At 36.6% G+C, this 19,120-nt stretch overlaps 2 protein-coding genes across 6 annotated transcripts; both read left to right on the top strand.

The window, feature by feature from the left end:
- Window positions 1–5,482: 5,482 nt before the first annotated feature.
- On the top strand, window positions 5,483–7,196 carry LOC114824428 (uncharacterized). Of its 5 annotated transcripts, none has more exons than XM_070820792.1 (2): window positions 5,483–5,628; window positions 6,175–7,196. In XM_070820792.1, exon 2 carries the CDS (start codon window positions 6,242–6,244, stop codon window positions 6,986–6,988), a length of 747 nt encoding a protein of 248 aa, XP_070676893.1. In that variant the 5' UTR covers window positions 5,483–5,628; window positions 6,175–6,241; the 3' UTR covers window positions 6,989–7,196. The 5 variants fall into 5 exon arrangements, with proteins under 5 accessions (XP_070676893.1, XP_070676891.1, XP_070676889.1 ...); XM_070820790.1 differs by having other exon boundaries at window positions 5,484–5,679; XM_070820788.1 differs by having other exon boundaries at window positions 5,484–5,845.
- Window positions 7,197–11,023: 3,827 nt separating this feature from the next.
- On the top strand, window positions 11,024–15,620 carry LOC103433863 (importin subunit alpha-4). The gene is made up of 10 exons (XM_008372149.4): window positions 11,024–11,414; window positions 12,169–12,265; window positions 12,364–12,455; window positions 12,542–12,673; window positions 12,938–13,123; window positions 13,289–13,452; window positions 13,585–13,663; window positions 13,828–13,956; window positions 14,743–14,870; window positions 14,952–15,620. The coding sequence occupies exons 1-10, from the start codon at window positions 11,196–11,198 to the stop codon at window positions 15,322–15,324; spliced, it is 1,599 nt and encodes a 532-aa protein (XP_008370371.3). The 5' UTR covers window positions 11,024–11,195; the 3' UTR covers window positions 15,325–15,620.
- Window positions 15,621–19,120: the final 3,500 nt, after the last annotated feature.

Genomic DNA, 19,120 nt, shown 5'->3' with positions numbered 1-19,120 from the left:
TAATCAATCGACTTATGAATTTCCACTGCCTAAATTACATATTAACCTTAAGTCAATGAATCAACCACGTAATTAAACCCGAATTAAGATTATATATGAGCAACTTCATGTGCTTGTACCCTTTTCTAGCAAAATTGGACAAGTACGAAGTTCAAACTCTTGGTATCAAAGTAAAGGTTAATTTAGTGCATGATGCTACTTTGATTGATCAAGAAATAATAGAATTGTGGGTTTTCTTAAAGAAAGTTAAGATTTCACCGTAAAATCAAATAGTTACATGAGAAATAACATAACTACTTAAGCACAGGTCAGACTCTTCTTCTCATCAATGTGTTGCTTTGATGTTGGACTGTTTGCTCTTGTGTGTTTCCAAGGCTTTTCTTTGAATTAATTTTCTTACTTAAAAAGAAATAAAAAATCGAATAGGGGACTATACATAAACAAATTAAAGACGACAGATTGGAATGTTGACTTTCATTTTTTATTTGTTTCGATGTCAAGTATAATTTGCAAAGAATAATTTTTTTTTTTTTGTCAAACGATAGATGATTTGAACTCATATCATTATTCAAATGCTCAGCATCTTTCTATCATTGTGGTAAATGACCACTAGAATAAATTGTTTTATTTTCAGTTATAAGATTACAATCTAAAATGCATATTAATAGAACTCTCTTTGTCAATCAAAAAATGGTGAAAAGACAATTTAGTATTTTGACACAACAAAAAAGTTAAAGGCAATAACGTAATTTCACAAACCAAAATTTTGCTGTTTTTGTTTAAGCATCACTTGCAGGTGATTTTAACAACTCTAATTTAAAAAAATAAATAAATAAAATACTAAACCTCTCTCCCCACTCCCCCATGTTTTCTATCACTTTCTTTCTCTCTCCTTCAATTTTAAAAGGGTGTGTGCTATCTACACACCTCATATTACTTCTCACACATTTTTTTAATTTTCTGCCGTCGGATCGGATAAATTGAAGAAGATCAACAGACAGAAATTATTAAGGATGTGTGAGAAGTAAAATGAGGTGTGTGGATAGCACATCCCTTTTAAAAACAAAAATAAAACATTTCAATGTGTGGGCATATACTAGTATACATTAAGAAAAGAAAAGTGCAAGAAGACCAATCATTAACTGCTACATTAAATGATTTACAAAAAATGATATCAAAATTTGGTTTCTCTAACCTCGTAAAAACAGCACATAAACAGATAAGAATTGCATTAGAAGACTTTACATAAACAAATTAAAGACGGCAGATAGGAAAGCTGACTTTCATTTTTCTTATTCATTTTTATATCAAGCACATAGAATAACTTGTACTGTTTTCGGTTACAGGCTTAGAGCATATAATAACTTGTTCAAATCCGAACATACATAATACAGATTATTTCAGAAAGAATGAGTATACCTCTCCAATTTCTGTCAGAAATGGACATGTGCGAAGTTGAAGTTCATGGTGTCAAAGTGACGGTTAGCGTGGCCGATGATGCTGCTGTGATTGACAAAAAAATAACAGAACTGAGGAGCTTGATGCGGCAAAGGCCTGTTATGGGACTTGATATAAAGAAGGCTGATAAATCAGATCGTGCTTCAATGCTGCTTCTTTGTGCTGGAAGTCATTGCTTGATCATCCCAAATCTTCAAACATTGTTCTTTTACTACCCCAATGATTCAAATGTTTCCGGACTTGGGAAGCTGTTTGCTGATCGCACCATCTGTTTTGTGGGTATAGGAATGAACAAGAAAAATTATTTGGATCACAGCTTGGGTGATATGATGTACAACGCAGGAGTAGAAGTTGGCCATTTGGCGGCAAGGGTTCTGCAGAAACGCGATCTCGAAACGCGCAAGCTACATGAATTGGCAGCTGAAGTTGGTATTGATGACATTAAGCCACAAAGTGAGGTTCTTTCACTTCTTTCTCCTGCGGATGCCAAGGATTTTTCAGAGGAAAGATACGAGTTGGCAAGCAAGCTAAGTGAGATGGGCTGTAAAGGTCGTCCTAATGCTCCACGAACAAGTATGGTCTTTTGTCCTGCGGATTCCCGGGTTTTTTCAAAGCGAGAAATCAAGTGCGTAATTCATGATGTTTATGCTTCATATCTTATTGGGAACAAGCTCCTGGGCATGGTTATAGAGAAAAGAATGAGCTGACCAGTGATCACATGGCTGACTTGGGTCATGGCTTATCGTTGGTCGTCGTGTGTTTGTTTCTCCTCCTACCACTGCTGCTAATGTTTTAGTTTCTGATATTATCGGCAGGGCCTTTCCAAGGACCGTCCTTGCCTAGCTTTTTCTTGCTTTGTTTGCTGGGCTTTGCCCTTCTCTGTGCCAGAAAATAAAACAAGCTCTTGGGCATGCTTTAAGTTAGCTTCGTTTTTGGAGCTCAATTGTTCTTATAATTCTATACCGCACCATGATTGTGGGGATTTATGTTTTTATTGTTTTGATTATGTCAATGATGTTATAGAGACTTTAGTTTCTCCTTAATCCAAGATCTGTGAATGCTTCTCTCTTTTTTTTCGCAATTATAAAAATGGACATGATTTTTTATTATGTCGATCATAAAATGGACATGATTTTAACACACCTTTCTAAATTTGTAGCCGTTAGACTCAACAATAAAAGTAAAATCAACGGTCAAAATTAATAATGGTGTGCACAAGGTAAAAAAGGGGGCTTTTATGGATAAGGGTTTGTCAAAGGTGATTTTTAGAATATAACATGAAAGATTTTCAATATCTAAAAAAAATCATTCATTTAATGTACCATAATGTCACTACAATAAAACCACATGCTTTATTACTATTTACAAAATGCCGTCTATATTGTCTACAATGTAGACTCCACCATCAAAGTTTGAAAAATGTTATTGTTGATTCATTAATTATCACCCATATAAGTAACATCCATCTTCGTTGTCTAAAAAATGACAACTTTACTATCTATAACTACCTAATTTTTGTTTTTTGTTTTTAATATTTATGCAATTTGATATTGTGTGGAGAATACACTAATTTTAGGTCCATAGTTTCAATATGATCAATTAGGTACGTTATATAGTTTAAGTCTGATAGATTCGGTACAGTCAATTTGGTACGATTTGTATTTTTTATGTTTTAGTTCACTAGGTCTGATAAATTTGGTACGTTATATAGTTTAGGTTTGATAGATTCGGTATGGTCAAATTGGTACCACTTGTATTTTTTATGTTTTAGTTCACTAGGTTTGATAAATTAGAAGAATCTAATTGAAGTACATTTGAGTTGTTAAGGAAAAAAATTTATAAAAATTAAAATACGATACGCTATGAATATGTATATTGAGCAATAAAAATTTTAGAACATAATTCATCATTCAAATTGAAGTATATTTGAGTTGTTGAAGAAGAAAAGTTGAAAATCTAATTTTCTTTATATGTAGTAGAAGAAGTGTGAGAATTGTATGCATGATTTTAATTAGAGGAAAGTTGTGAAGACCCGTCTCGAATTAATATATATATATTTTATCCTCGAATGAGTGAAAATGATGATTATGCCCTCGTTGGTTTGGTGACTTGGATGCACATATATAGTTTTAAATTATTTTCTTGCTCACAAAATTAAATGGTGCTCAAATTTATGAGCACGTCAACATGAATTAAGAACGAGAATGAACAAAATTCTATTTTTGGGTTGGTTTATTTATTTTTGGACCCATTTTTAGGGCTTAAACTCTATGGCCCAATCAAGGGCCTTATTATTTACCCTTTCCACCAGTGCCTCCCCATTCCAGAAACTTCCGTTTCTTCCTCACACTCTCCCGCACCTCCCCCTCTCTCAGTGCATACACTAGAACTATCAAGACTTCTCCTTTTCTCCCTCACATCCCATATACACCCTTCCGCACCCCTTTAATATTGTGTAGTCTCCGTGCGGTATCTCCGACGAGATCTCGAACTTTTCGACTAAGTTAAGCACCTTAGACCGTTATAAAATTGTGTTAGGTTAGATAATGGTGTCTTGAGACATTTTGGAATGGTGTGGATGCAGAATCATTGGGGGAAAATACAATTCTTAAATTTTCCGGTAGTGACCGTGAGTTTTAGGGATTTTTCCGGTTGATCTCGACGGTAACATCACTCCATCTTGGTAAGGCTCAAATCCTTACTCCTTGATATTCATTTTGGCTTTTGAATGAAGGTTTTTGGTTGAGTTTTGACCCCGAATCGGAACCTGGAAAGTTTTCCGGCGAGAACACCCAAAATCCGGTGTTCTTCTTCATGTGTTTCTAGCGAGTTAATCTGTTGGGCCAATTTGATCCTAGCCCAACTAGGAGCCCAATGTTTTAGGTTTGTAAGTGTGATCCCAGGTTTAAAATCTAGATTATTGGGCTGTGTTGACAGCCCAAACCCAAAACCCATTTCCGAAAAGAAAGAAAAAAAGAATAATAATAATTTAAATTAATCTGTTGGGCCAGCCCCACCTTTAAGTTCCTTTCAATTTGGACCTAAGCCATTTAATTGGTTTAGGCCTTATGTTTAAAATAAACTAAGTTCTTTTAGTTTTAGTTTGGACTTCACACTTAAACTAGATTAAGTCCAAAAATTATTCAAGTCCCTACCTGGATTCCAAAGCTAGAATAAAGATCTATGTCATTACCGGAATAACTAAGCTCTACGTACTTATCCACATCACTACCGAAATAGCTAAGCTCCATGTACTTATTCAAGTTCCTTGATCACTCATAAATCATCATGTATTTCTTCCACTCTTGGCTGCATGCAACATGACAAAGAGGGGAAAAGGTTGATAAATAATGTCCATAAATTTGATAAGGGTGGAAGCTATTTATAGGAGACAAAGTCGGCAACCATCCTCATTCTTTCTTGGTAGAACCTATGGTAGAGAAAACTTAATAGCTAAGAGTCCATAAAGTGAAATGGATAATGGATGTCTAGAGTAGGAGGTGTCGATATACAAAAAGAAGAGGGAAAGATCATATTAGCCAGCTCAAGCTATAAAGAAGCTTACGAGTACCGTTTAATGAGTGGTAGGATTTGTATGAATAAGAGCTAGACACCTTGACAACTTGAAGTTTATCAAGTGAATGTAGTAGAACATTGGAGAAGGACATAAACTTAATAACTAAATAAATATACATATGGGGAGTTCCTAGTTATATTATAATACATCAAGTGGAAACTTAAGCCAAAGGTAGAAATAATATGTATATATAAGAAAATCCAATAACAACTGTTTTTAAATAATAATAATAATAATAAATATATATATATATATATATTTTTTTTTTTTAAATTATGGAGTCTCACATATTTGGTATGGGTTCCAAATCTCCTTTGTTTGGTAATCCCGAAATCCCGAATCTTTTGTTTCCTATTAACTTTTGATTTTTGGTTTTCATTTCCCAACTCAAAAGCAGGAGCTTTTTGGCTGCCACTAGCTGAAGGCACAAAAATAATATAAAAAGGAAAGGCACAAAAATAAGGCGTGTGGACTAAGGGCTTTTGTTTTGGTTTTGACTCTCGAGTCATAGAGCAATAGTCTTGTGTTGAGGAGAGAGAGGAAGGAGTTACGGTCGAAAGCTCTTTCAAATCTTCTAAGCTCTCTCGTCTCTAGTATCGACCCATCTTCTTCTCTATCCTCTCTAAAGTTTTTTCTGAATTAGGGTACAAATGAAGATTTATAAATTAGGGATTTATGATTTAGAGCTTTTGATTGTTTCGATTTGGATTTGGATTTCTTGATTAATTTTTAGGGGATTTCTGGATTTCCATGGTTGATTTCTGGGTTGCATGTTTGATTTCTTTTCCGCTTTGACGGCTTGATCTGCAGGTTTGAATTGAATTTTTCAGCTTCTTCCATTAATAAGAAGCCAAATTTCTATTGAATTGAAATCCCAAAACCATACTGAAATCCCAATCCCCAAATATTTTCAAGAATCCAGAAATTCAGGAATACAGAAATTTCGGCTTGAGATTGGAATTGGGATTTCCATCCCAAAAAAGGATCGGTTTGGGATTCCGGATCCCATTTTCAGGTCGGGATCCCATCTCGAATCAGCCCTACATAGAATAAATTGTACTGTTTTAGGTTACAGGTCATTTTTCTTAATCATTTTTATATCAAGCACATAGAATAACTTGTACTGTTTTCCGTTACAGGTTTACAGCATATGATAACTTGTTCAAATCCGAACATACATAATACAGATTGATAATTTCAGAAAGAATGAGTATACCTCTCCAATTTCTGTTAAAAATGGACATGTACGAAGTTGTAGTTCATGGTGTCAAAGTGACGGTTAGCGTGGTCGATGATGCTGCTGTGATTGACAAAAAAATAACGGAACTGAGGAGCTTGATGAAGCAAGGGCCTGTCATGGGACTTGATATAAAGAACGCTGATAAATCAGATCGGGCTTCAATGCTGCTTCTTTGTGCTCGAAGTCGTTGCTTGATCATCCCAAATCTTCAAACTTTGTTCTCTTACTACCCCGGTGATTCAAATGTTTCCGGACTTGGGAAGCTGTTAGCTGATCGCACCATCTGTTTTGTGGGTATAGGAATGAACAAAAAAAAGTATTTGGAACCCAGCTTGGGTGATATGATGTACAACGCAGGAGTAGAAGTTGGCCATTTGGCGGCAAGGGTTCTGCAGAAACGCGATCTCGAAACGCACAAGCTACATGAATTGGCAGCTGAAGTTGGTATTGATGGTATTAAGCCCCAAGGAAAGGTTCTTTCACTTCTTTCTCCTGCGGATGCCAAGGATTCTTCAGAGGAAGAATACAAGGCGGGTAAGCTAAGTAAGATGGGCTGTGAAGGTAGTCCTAAAGCTCCACGAAAAGGTATGGTCTTTTGTCCTGCGGATTCCCGGGTTTTTTCAAAGGAAGAAATCAAGTGCGCAATTCATGATGTTTATGCTTCATATCTTATTGGCAAAAAGCTCCTGGGCAGGGTTAACAGAAATGAATGAGGTGACCAGTGACCACATGGCTGACTAGGGTCATGGCTTATCGTTGGTCGTCGTGTGTTTGTTTCTCCTCCTACCACTGCTACTAATGTTTTAGTTTCTGATACTATCGGCAGGGCCTTTCCAAGGATTGTCCTTACCTAGCTTTTTCTTGTTTTGTTTGCTGGCTTTGCCCTCTTCTGTACCAGAAAATAAAATAAGCTCTTCGGAATTCTTTAAGTTAGCTTCGTTTTTGGAGCTTAATTGTTCTTATTATTACACCGCACCATGATAGGAGAAATTTTTAGTTGTGATTGGAGCATGAGAGGTACATCACGTGTTTTTATATAAGTAATGAGAAAATTTATTTTTTTTAAATTATTAAATTTTTAACTCTCATCATTTATATAATAACACGTGGTGTACCATCCGTGTACCCGTCACACTGAAAAATTTCTCCCATGATAGTGGAGAAATTTTTAGTTGTGACCGGCACATGAGAGGTACACTACGTGTTTTTATATAAGTGGTTAGAAATTTTATTTTTTAAGTTATTAACTTTTTAATGTACATATCATATCATTTGTATAATGACATATGGTGTACCACTATGTGTACCAATCACACTGAAAAATTTCTCCCATGATAGTGGGGTTTACGTTTTTATTGTTTTAATTATGTCAATGATATTAGAGACCTTAGTTTCTCCTTAATCCAAGATCTGTGAATGCTTCTCTTTTTTTCTTCACAATTATTAAAATGGACATGATTTTTTATTATGTCAATCATAAAATGGACATGATTTTAACACACTATTTTCATTTCATATACACCCTTCGAAATTTGTAGCCATTAGACTCAACAATTAAAGTAAAATCAATGGTTAAAATTAATAGTGGTGTGCAGAAGGTTAAAAAAGGGGGGCTTTTACAGATAAGAATTTTTCAAAGGTGATTTTTAGAATATAACTTGAAAGATTTTCAATATCTAAAAGAGATCCATCATTTAATGTATCATGATGTCACTGCAATAAAACCACATGTTTTTTACAAAAATGTCATATGTATTGTCTACAATGTAACCTCCACTATCAAAGTTTGAAAAATGTAGCCGTTAATTCATTATCACTCATAAAAGTAACATCCATCTTCATTGTTTAAAAAATGTGATTTTTATTATCTATAACTACTTACTTTTTTTTTTATTGACCAAAAAAATTAAAAAAAAAAACTATCTACTTTTTGTATTTTGTTTTGTTTTTATTTTATTTATTCAATTTGATATTGTGTGGAAAATGCACTAATTTAGGTCTGATAATTTCAATATGATCAATTAGGTACGTTATATAGTTTAGATCCGATAGATTCAGTACGGTCAATTTGGTATGATCAATTTGGTACGGTTTGTTTTTTTAGGTTTTAGTTCATTAGGTCCGACAGATCCGGTACTTCAATTTGTATGTATTAATTCATTGGGTCTAGTCATTTTGGTAAGGTTTGTACATTTTATGTTTCCATTAGGTTTGATAATTTTTGCATTATTGATTCGTTAGGCCTTATACATTAGATAGAATTTACAAAATATTTTTCAATTTTTTTGTGTTTGAATTCCTTAAAGGGCAATCATCTTACATATGAAGTACTACTCCGTATTTCGAGTTGAAAATCTATCAAACTGAAAAAGGAATCTTGAATTGAGATTTTAAATGAGTTTAAAATCGAGGGGATCCACCCTAGAGTATGATAGGTGAATTAATTGATTGTGTTTTTTGAATCCATTTCTAATTGTTTTGAAAGAAAAACATCTTTCACATGATCTTATAGCAGTGGATGCATCGGTCTCTATGGATCTTCGTTCTCTTTCAAAGGCTTGTGACTTTGTGATTATTATATTTGAATTTTCTATTTTTTTCTAGCAAGTAATTTCCTTTTGAGGTCATATTCTGATTGTAATAAATATGGAAGTCCAAGTGATCCACTGTATTAACTATTTCGAATTTGTGTCACCACCACCGTAGCGTTGTCACAACAACCACTACCACCACTTCCACCACCTTTTCACATCTATCACTACCACAACTTTCACCAGCATCCCCACCACCACCACGTACCGTGTCACCGCCATCACCACCTCCTCCCATCACCTTGAGATATACAGCCACCATCATCACACATGACACAGATCACTACCATTTCGAATATTAAAAATTTGCAATAGTGGAAATGCACATTAAACGGACCTCTTCAAAGTTCATGAGAATCCATAGAAATAAATTAAAATCCATTGAAATCTTAATAACAAGTCTCATGAACTTCGTTAAATTGCATACACGATTCATTGAAAGTCCACGTGTAGCCATACACGATTCACTAATCGACTTTTAATTAACTTGTTATGAGCTAATTAAGTCGGTTAAACTTAATTAAGTTCTTTTGGAACGATTTGCTCTCGAGGACACCAATGAGAATGCCAATGATTGTCACGTGCTCTTCCTCTTTCTTACACTAATAAACAAAACGGAAAATACAAAATTTTCACGAAACTCACGTGATACACAAGTCACGTGCTCAACGCTTCCCCCCAGTTTGAGCATCGGCATCTCCGCCTCTGAGAATCTCGCCACTCCAGCCTCCAGCCCCTTCGCAACTGAAGTCACGCGCGTAGGGACGGCTAGGAGAGGAAATCGGTTCAGACGGTGCAGCCGCAGAAGACGAAGAAGAAGAAGAGCATGGAGACCAAGGCCACGGACTCGAACGCCGTCACCAGCGGCCAAACGACGTCGTCCACGATCGACAGGCTCAGCTCTGGGAACCACTCCAGAAGACTCCGGGACCGGAATGCTGACGTGGACCGCCACCAAGACATTCTCTCTTGCAGTCTGTGTTTGTGAATAGAGACAGAGAGTCCGAGAAGGAGTGAAGGCGGGGGGATTTATATATGGAGGACGATGAGGGTATAACGGTAATTTGATAGTTCTTGAGGGTGATCTGGTAAGTCGCGGAGTGGGGTCTAGTGAGTTTTGGACGGTCCAGATTCAGGAGACGCGACAGCTGTTTCGGTGGAATTCTTGGGAATAAGACAAATATGAAGTTATTTGAAATTAAGTTTGGAGGGAAAATTTAAAAAGCCGAGCAAGATTGAATTATTTGTTTTTGACTAGCGGCGTTGTTTTATTGGTTGGATAATACTCTCCCTCGTTGCAAATAACGTATTTTAATAAAAAATTATGTAAACATTACTTTCACAAAAAATTATGTAGTCATTTAAATGTACAGACAAATCGACGATATATGTACCAATTAGCATGTAATATATATTCATGAGTGGTTTATGCAAGTATTTTTGAATGATTTGATTCGTTTGATTCATTTGATTAAAAGCTCTCCAATTCAAATAATTTTTTTATAAAAATAATTTTAAATAAATATTAATAAATTAAACAGTTTCAATTAATTTGTATTCAATCAAGATACAGTATTCGATCAAGATAAATTAAAACTCAAACCGATCTAGTTGAGTAAACAAATTAAGCATTTGTCAATCATCATATTCAAAATCCAATCCTGATACCAAAAAAATGGACAAGGATTGTTTGCCTTCCATTTCCGGTGTCCTCCCCGTGCCCTCCTGTTTGTGTGGTCATGATTAAATCACGTCAACATTTTATATTACTATTTATTTTTGTCTTATTATATCTATAAAAAAACAATATAAAATATTGATATGGCTTAAATGTGACCACACAAAACAGAAAGGCACAAAAGGGGCACCGGAAGTGGAGGGCAGACAATCCTTGTCCCAAAAAAATTCAAAACTCAGTCATGCTCATATCAATCGCTTGATAATTGAATTTTTTTGGTTTTTTGAATAGTTGGTAATTGGCTTTGAAAAAGAAAATAAAATCATTAATTGTGCGGTGACTCCATGTGAATTTAGACATTTCGTCAACACGTGTCAACGTTTGATTCCGTAAACTAGGCGGCATGCAATGGACGGTCAAGATTTTTCATATCGTTTGAATTGCAAGTTGTTATTTCCCAGGTGGACCGTTGATTCCGTATGCGCGTCGTATATAGATACATACCACGTACATACGATCTCGGCCAAACCCCAGACCCGAATCCGTTTTTGCTTCGCTGCGGCCGTCTCTGAGTAGTTTCATCAAACACTCCGCGGGCGCAATTTCACAGGGACCTAGAAGCGAAGCGAAACTCGCGAATCGGGAAGGACAATGTCTCTGCGGCCGGGCACGCGCACAGATGTGCGGAAGAAATCGTACAAAACGGGGGTGGACGCGGAGGAGGCGCGGCGGAGGAGAGAGGACAACTTGGTGGAGATCAGGAAGAACAAGCGGGAGGACAGTTTGCTCAAGAAGAGGAGGGAAGGGTTGAGTCAGTCCCAGCAGCAGCTGCTTGATGGCTCCCAATCCGCCGTCGTTTTGGAGAAGAGGGTACTTCTTCGTTTTTAGCTGCTTTTGTATTTGGAAATCATAGGCTTTAATTTCTGTTTTGGGGTTCTTGAACTCGAGGATTCGGGGATTTGATGGTTGTGGGATTTTAGTTAGTTTATCTGGGTATGCTTGGTTGCTAAGAAAGTGAAGGAAAGGGGAAGAAATTGAAATGGGAATTACTGTTTTATAAGAAATTGATTGTAAAGGGCTGTTGAATCTCTGTATGTATGCGTGTTTCGGATTTCATTGGATTTGTTTTCCTATTCTGCTTGGGTACAGAGAAAATGTGGGCAAGTGAAAGGAAGTAAAAGTGGTTTTTTTAGTTTGAAGTTTTAACTGTGATTTTTCTTTTTCTTTTGAATTATTGAGCATTGTGCCCCCAATGTTTTGAAAGAGTAGTACAACTAGTTTGGGAAGTGCTGAATCATACATAATATCTTAAGTTTCTTTTGGTTTTTGAAGATTTGAGTAAAACATTGCTCGAAACTGTAATAGTGTCGAGAAGATAACCGGAAGCAGCAAGTTAGTAGTTCATTGTTTCTATGTTGAAATGAAGTGTTTTTTTTTTACATTTAACGCATCGAATAATGCCCCTCTTTATTCGGAGTAATTTTGTAATTGGGTTCTCGTTGTTTAAGTCTGGGAAAAGGAGAATCATGAATGAGATAAAGTTGACTCTTTACGTTTCCTCTTCTTGCTATCTGATCTTATATTAAAAAATTTGGTCTTAATTGACGTTCATGTTGTTTAACAGTTGGAAAGTATCCCCGCACTAGTGCAAGGAGTTTGGTCTGATGATCCCGCACTGCAATTGGAGGCTACTACTCAATTTAGGAAGCTATTATCAATTGGTGTGGGGGCAGATCAAATGCTTGAAGTTCATTTTCTTTCCTATTTAGGTGGAATATCTGTGTGATGTTGTTGACTTTTGTTTTTGCATTTTGTGTAGAACGCAGCCCTCCTATTGATGAGGTTATAAAAGCAGGTGCTGTTCCTCGGTTTGTTGAGTTTCTTGGAAGACATGATTTGCCCCAACTGCAAGTACGGAAAATTTGTTTCTTGTTGAAGTGAAATTATCCTTAAAGGTGTGATCAGACACTGAGGTTGACTTACATCTTTATATGCAGTTTGAAGCCGCGTGGGCTTTGACCAATGTTGCATCTGGAACATCAGAGCATACACGAGTCGTTATTGAGCATGGTGCGGTCCCAATGTTTGTGCAGCTTCTTAGCGCTGGCAGTGACGATGTCAGAGAGCAGGTTCCTTCTCCCTACCTTTCACACTTTTCATTGACCTGAGATTGAGAGCGTTGCTCAAAAAGGCTTTGCACTTTCTGAATTATTCTGGGTCATGAATATCTGGAAATCTTTCCAATATCTAAGCTTCGTAAATTATCGGGCTCATTATTGTAGTATATGTGTTTTATTGGTTCTATAATTCTTAGTTTCTCTTCCTTGCTGTCGGATATTTCTACTTGTTTGACTTACTGCATGGCGATCCTTGCATTCATGTTTCCTGAACAGGCAGTATGGGCTCTAGGCAACGTTGCTGGTGACTCACCAAACTGCAGGGATCTTGTTCTTGGACAAGGTGCACTGATGCCATTGCTAGCTCAATTAAATGAAAATTCAAAGTTATCCATGCTGAGGAATGCTACTTGGACTCTATCTAACTTTTGTCGCGGAAAACCACCAACCCTGTTTGATCAGGTTCAAGCTCATTTTGAGAATTTTTTTTGTTATAACTTTACAGATGCAGCAGTAGTATGTGTTAAATGTCAGCTGGTATCCCTTCATAGAAACATTTGGGTCGATGCCTTATCATAACTGTAATTAGTACCTTTTCTGCTTGCCTATTGGCATGTTCTCTTACAGGTGAAGCCTGCCTTGCCATTTTTAAAACATCTTATTCACTTGAATGATGAAGAAGTCTTGACAGACGCTTGCTGGGCCCTATCCTATCTCTCAGATGGTTCAAATGACAAAATTCAGGCTGTGATTGACGCAGGTGTCTGTCCACGACTTGTGGAGCTTCTGCTGTAAGTTTCTAAACCCATTACAAACTATTCACATGTGGCATTGGTCTTCAATGGTTTGATATACTTTAGAATAGTTGTTTTAGCATATTCACCTTGTGTGTGTTTTTGATGACTACAATTTGTTTATGCCAGTCATCCATCACCTACAGTTCTTATACCTGCTCTTCGGACAGTGGGTAATATTGTCACTGGTGATGATTCCCAGACTCAGGTATTAACACTAATATATAGTTATATACCCTTTAGAACCTAATGTCATCTAACACCTGCTCTTCTTGCTGGATAGGAGTCTTATTTAAATATTTATTTCTCATATAACGCCTCAATTTTTCTTTGCTATATATAGCGACAAAATGACCCCTTTATATTTTCCAGTATGCTATTGACAACCAAGTTCTCAGTTGCCTCAATCAACTTCTCACACAAAGTCACAAAAAGAGCATCAAGAAAGAAGCTTGTTGGACGATTTCAAATATCACAGCCGGGAATAGAGGTCAAATACAGGTATAAAATTCTTCAAAGTTACATTTCAGATATGTATGTGTAATTAAATTAGGGATTTGGATTTGAATACTTAGTTTAAATTGTATGCATCTACTATTAAAAGCAGAAACATGAAACGGATTTTTATTACTCTTTCTTCATGAACTGAGAAGAGAATATGAAAGAACATATATTTCTTGAGCATTTGAAGTTCCTCCACTGTATTTAACATGTGGATTGTATTCACATAAAAACTAAGATAAAATAGACTGGGAAGTCATTCAAATCTTTTCTTCTGAAAAGCACCAGTCCAAACGCAACATAATTAATGCTTGTTTCATGCATTTGATCAAGCATGGCACCCATTAAATCCACTATACTATAGTGTTTGTGTTTTGGGTGGATGTCTGGTCTGGTGTTGCATAATCGTCTCTACAAGTAGAATGATGTGCGGCATAACTCGTTTAATTAGTGGAAGATAGGCTGGGGAATTGTTAGGTAAGATCCCCGCACTCTATACAGTATTCATAGCTAGTTGTCACAAGGAAAGAGAGATTTTTTTTAATTAGTTATTTGGTAACACTTCTACTTTGCTTTGACGTATTTTGTTTTCTACAAGTTATATCATTACTTTGCAAAGAAAATACTTATACTTCTTTAGAAGTTGTGTGGCCTCTGCAAATGTATATGTGCTTAATACCTTTTGATGCGAGGAAGTTTACTTGATCCTGTAGCTTCTCTCAGAATTAATTTGATCTGGACGATGTTTCTTGATACACCCTTTACATTTTATTGTATATTTAACAGGCTGTGATAGATGCTGGTATCATCATCCCACTTGTGCAACTTCTCCAAAATGCAGAGTTCGACATAAAAAAGGAGGCTGCATGGGCTATCTCAAATGCCACTTCTGGAGGATCTCATGAACAAATACAGTATGCTCTATTAGATTCATTATGCGGTTGTGCTAATGTTATATTTTTCCGATATTTAACAAAGATGATTGTTTCTTGCAGATTCTTGGTGGCCCAAGGTTGTATTAAACCGCTTTGCGATCTTCTAATCTGCCCGGATCCAAGGATTGTAACAGTGTGCCTTGAAGGTCTTGAGAACATTCTGAAGGTGGGTGAGGCTGACAAAGAAATGGGAATGAATGGCGGGATCAATCTTTATGCACAACTCATCGATGAATGCGAGGGGTCAGATAAGATTGAGAATCTGCAGACACATGATAACCATGAAATTTACGAGAAGGCTGTCAAGCTCTTGGAGAGATATTGGACCGAGGAAGATGAGGAAGTCCAGGAGAATGGGAATGGAACTCAACAAGGTTTTACTTTCGGAACAAACCAGCCCAACCCTCCCCCAGGCGGCTTCACTTTTGGATGAACAGATGTGGTTTAGGTTTTTAGCAGGGTAGGTTTTTCACCACCTTTCGATGAATTGCCAAAACCTCATTCAGATTTTCCCTCACTGCCAAGGGCCAGGGTTTTTGGCTTGGCACATAGGCTCGTCTATTGAATTTGATACAAGTGCTACGGCTACAAGCGGCTGTCGTTCATTTTATTTTGCGTTTCAAGACTTTGAGTAGTAAGAATTGTCACTCGTGTTTATGCGGAATTAGAACTAAAATGATGGCTTCTGCTTATATGTTTGTTCCTGTGTTATTTCATTATTTGTTGGAATCCTGGATTATCGATCTTTATTTTGTGTATATTTTTTAGGTTTAAATGGAATGAAAGCCAAGTTATAATGGAAAATATCACAAAATGTTGTATAATATAGGAGGGGATTAGGAAATGCATCGTATCAGCATCACAAAGGCATATGAAAGGAATTAGTTAATCCCTCCTCGGAAGGTGTCACTTGCAAATTCCTCTTTGCATGTCTTTCTAATGCTCTACGGAGAGAACATATCTTAGCCCTCCTCTCCAATATTTTGTTTTCATTTTCTTTATAATTTGGTTTTCAATCACGACTTGAAATCCGTCACCCAAACATAGCCCGAGGTCTTAGTCGTTAGTGAGGTTGGTCAGATTAGGACAAGTGGTCAAGTATGCCTAAGCCTTTTTTTTAGTATGATCGGAACACGGGATGGTACATCGTACACCATGTGTCATTATCCAAATGATGAAATATATGTGTTAAAAAATTAATAACTTAAAAAATATAATTTCCCGCCAATTATATAAAAACATTACCATCCATCTTTCGGTCACAATGAAAAATTTCTCCAAAATTAAAAGATGGTGCCCAAAATTGGAAATTCTCGAGGTGGGATCTTCTTCCATTCACCACTAAAGAAGACAGAAAATTAAGGAGGTGTAGTCAATTTAGATTTCACATGATTTTAAAAGACTTTTTTAAGTGACAGATTTCAAAGGATTGTAGAATCCTTACAACTTTCAAATAGATTTTTAAGGATTCTTATGGATTTTGATTAAAGATTTGAAAGGATTCTTATGGACTTTGATTAAAGATTTGAATGGATTTTGAGACTCTCTTGCCATTTTAAAATTTATTTTTAAATAAAAAATAAGATTAAACTTGAAAGTAAATGAAGAACTGTGCCCAGTTCTCCCAAGTAACCCATATCCTCCATGTCCATGGTCCTCCACAGTAGAGACCTTCCACAATAATCATTCATTCATGAAAGCGCTTTCGGCTTTTGACTTTTTTCTAAAATGTGATTCCTCTTATTCGAGAGAGAGGAATGGATGATGCAAAGGTAGGAAAAATGAAGGAGTCCATCAGCAAATGCAACTCAAACCCTTCAATTATCCACACCCCCTTTCTCGCCTTCTTCAAGTCATATTGATTGTATACCATTGTACGAATGTATACAATGGTGTATTGATTGTATATTGAGAGGATGAGGTGGATGGCTGAGACGCCAGAAGGAAGGAAGGAAATATGGGTTTCTCAGAGAAAATAGAGATAAAGACAGAAAGCTCGAGTTGCAAAGTGGGGAGAGAGAAAAAGAAAGTGAGAGGAGTTGAAAAGAAATTATAGGGTTCGAGGTAGGATTTTGTTATGTTTATCATTCATTCTCAAATTCTACAAAATCTCTTATTGAAGGAAATTCTTCAAAATCTATGAATTTTTTAATACCTATAGATTTGCATGGGGAAATTTGAAAAAATAACCAAACTTCGAACCCTATATAGAATAATAGCCATTCTTTTAAGTTTATGATAATTATAATCAAATGTTAATATAAAAATACTAATATACCCATAAAATATAAATTGAGAGACAAAAAAAGAGAATTTGAAAACAAATCCTAAAACCAAAATCAAATCTAGGATTAGCCCAATGTCCTACGGGGTTCGTTTAATTTTCCCAAAAAAAAAAAAAAACTGACCCATGAACACAAGGGTTTTCTCGGTTTGATTTGTGTGGTAAGCAAAAATTGTTTATTTAGTTATGCGTATGTATAAGTCAAATCCCTCACATTAAAGGGCGTGAAAGCCAAGATCATAAGCACGACTAGAATGCCAATGGGAAGCAACAACAACATGAAACGTGGGAAGGCAATGGCGGAAGTATCATTATTTGAGAAGCCAAGATCCAGCTTTGCAAAGGCCCTCTAGAGCAAGTCATTATTGAATAGCCTCCGATGAACAGTAACTGCCTTTTGCATCTCTACCCCTACACTGAATAGCCATGGCAATAGACAATAAAATATTTGTATTTTTTATTTTATAAAATAATATAAAATAATATTATTTGTAATCGTTCTCGTTGCGCCACGTGTCATTATCGGAGAAGACAATTTTTTGTGATAGATTTCGATAAGATATTTATCTAATGTCATCGTATCACGTATCGTTACCTTTTCAGAATCGTTGAAGATAGATTTCCAATAAGATTTTTAACCAATTACATCGCGCCACGTGTCACAATTTGTTTACAATCTTTGAAAATCGATTTTGATCAGATTTTTAACGAATGACAACATGCCACGTGACATTATCTGTAATCCTTTCTTTTTCCTCCATATAACCCACAATCCATCCTAAGAAATCACATACTAAAATCAAAATCTCTATCATTATTCATAGTTTCTGCTTCCTTCTACAATTTCTTCTTCAAGGATATTGTGGGAAATCGATGAGCAAGAGTAAGAATTGTTTAAGTAAGGGGAAGAAATTTTCAATCTCTAGGTGGGCAAAAATGTGATGGAAGAAGATGATGATGAGGAGCGTAGAATAAGAGATGAAGAAGCAAGAAGCCAAAGAGCGTCATATTCCCGTTGAGTCATCCAAGCTATGGCTCAGATTTCTAGGCCTAGCTATTCTGCAAACCTTGATAGAAGCAGGCAACGACGAGGTACGAACCTTTTGGACTATTATTTTGTCCGTAACAGTGCATTCCCTAATATGTACTTTAGACGTCATTTTAGAATGGAACGACATTTGTTCAACAAAATCATGATTGCTGTTTGCAACCATGATTCTTACTTTATGCAAAAAAAGGATGTTTTTGGTGTTATGGGTCTCTTTCCTGAGCAAAAAATTACTGCTGCCTTACGGATGCTTGCATATGGAGCATCTGCAGACCAAGTTGATGAGGTTTTGCTCTGCAATCGAATCTACCTACACCTTAGAGTACCTCCGGAGACCTACTGAGATGGACTTGCAAAGGCTTCTGAAGAACGCTGAGATGCAAATAACATGGATCGTTGATCTCAAATCCAACGGCTGATATTTAAAAAGGTTTCAATTTTTTTTTATCGTTGGAAATGCAACGAACTAGAAAAGGCCACGTGGCTACCAACGGTAACATTCTGCCGTTTGCACTACAGCCACAGGCTTCTGAAATGTTGTTGGGACGCGCCCCCATGCACCTGACGCAAAAATAATAAAATAATGGTTGACATCAACATTGCATCACTTGGCCCTTGGGCTCCTGGGCCACCGATTCGAATTGAGCCTCCACTTGGGGCACCCCCCCGCCCAATCGCCCTATGGGCTAATGCTTGCAGCTATGGCTATTGGGTTGGTGAAGTCGCCGGTCCATCGGGTTAATTGTCCCGGTGGAGTTGCTCTAAGCAAGGTCTCGAGTTCGAGCCTTGTGAATGGAATAGTCATCATTGGGAGAGCTTGCCCCCCAATTGAGGTCCGACCCGGCTCGAGGGATTAGTCATCGCCTACGTGCGGGGATACCTAGATTCATCCAAAAC

This window comes from Malus domestica, chromosome 04, assembly GCF_042453785.1.
Source record: "Malus domestica chromosome 04, GDT2T_hap1".
Classification (NCBI taxonomy): Eukaryota; Viridiplantae; Streptophyta; class Magnoliopsida; order Rosales; family Rosaceae; genus Malus; species Malus domestica.
This window is presented reverse-complemented; position numbering and strand designations above follow the sequence as displayed.

Bases quoted from the DNA above. Each gene is read 5' to 3' on its own strand.
- LOC114824428 (XM_070820792.1), top strand. From the start codon at position 6,242: ATGAGTATACCTCTCCAATTTCTGTTAAAAATGGACATGTACGAAGTT.
- LOC103433863 (XM_008372149.4), top strand. From the start codon at position 11,196: ATGTCTCTGCGGCCGGGCACGCGCACAGATGTGCGGAAGAAATCGTAC. The intron at 12,266-12,363 runs GTGTGGGGGCAG...CATTTTGTGTAG, and splicing joins TAGGAAGCTATTATCAATTG to AACGCAGCCCTCCTATTGAT. The intron at 14,871-14,951 runs GTATGCTCTATT...TGTTTCTTGCAG, and splicing joins GGATCTCATGAACAAATACA to ATTCTTGGTGGCCCAAGGTT.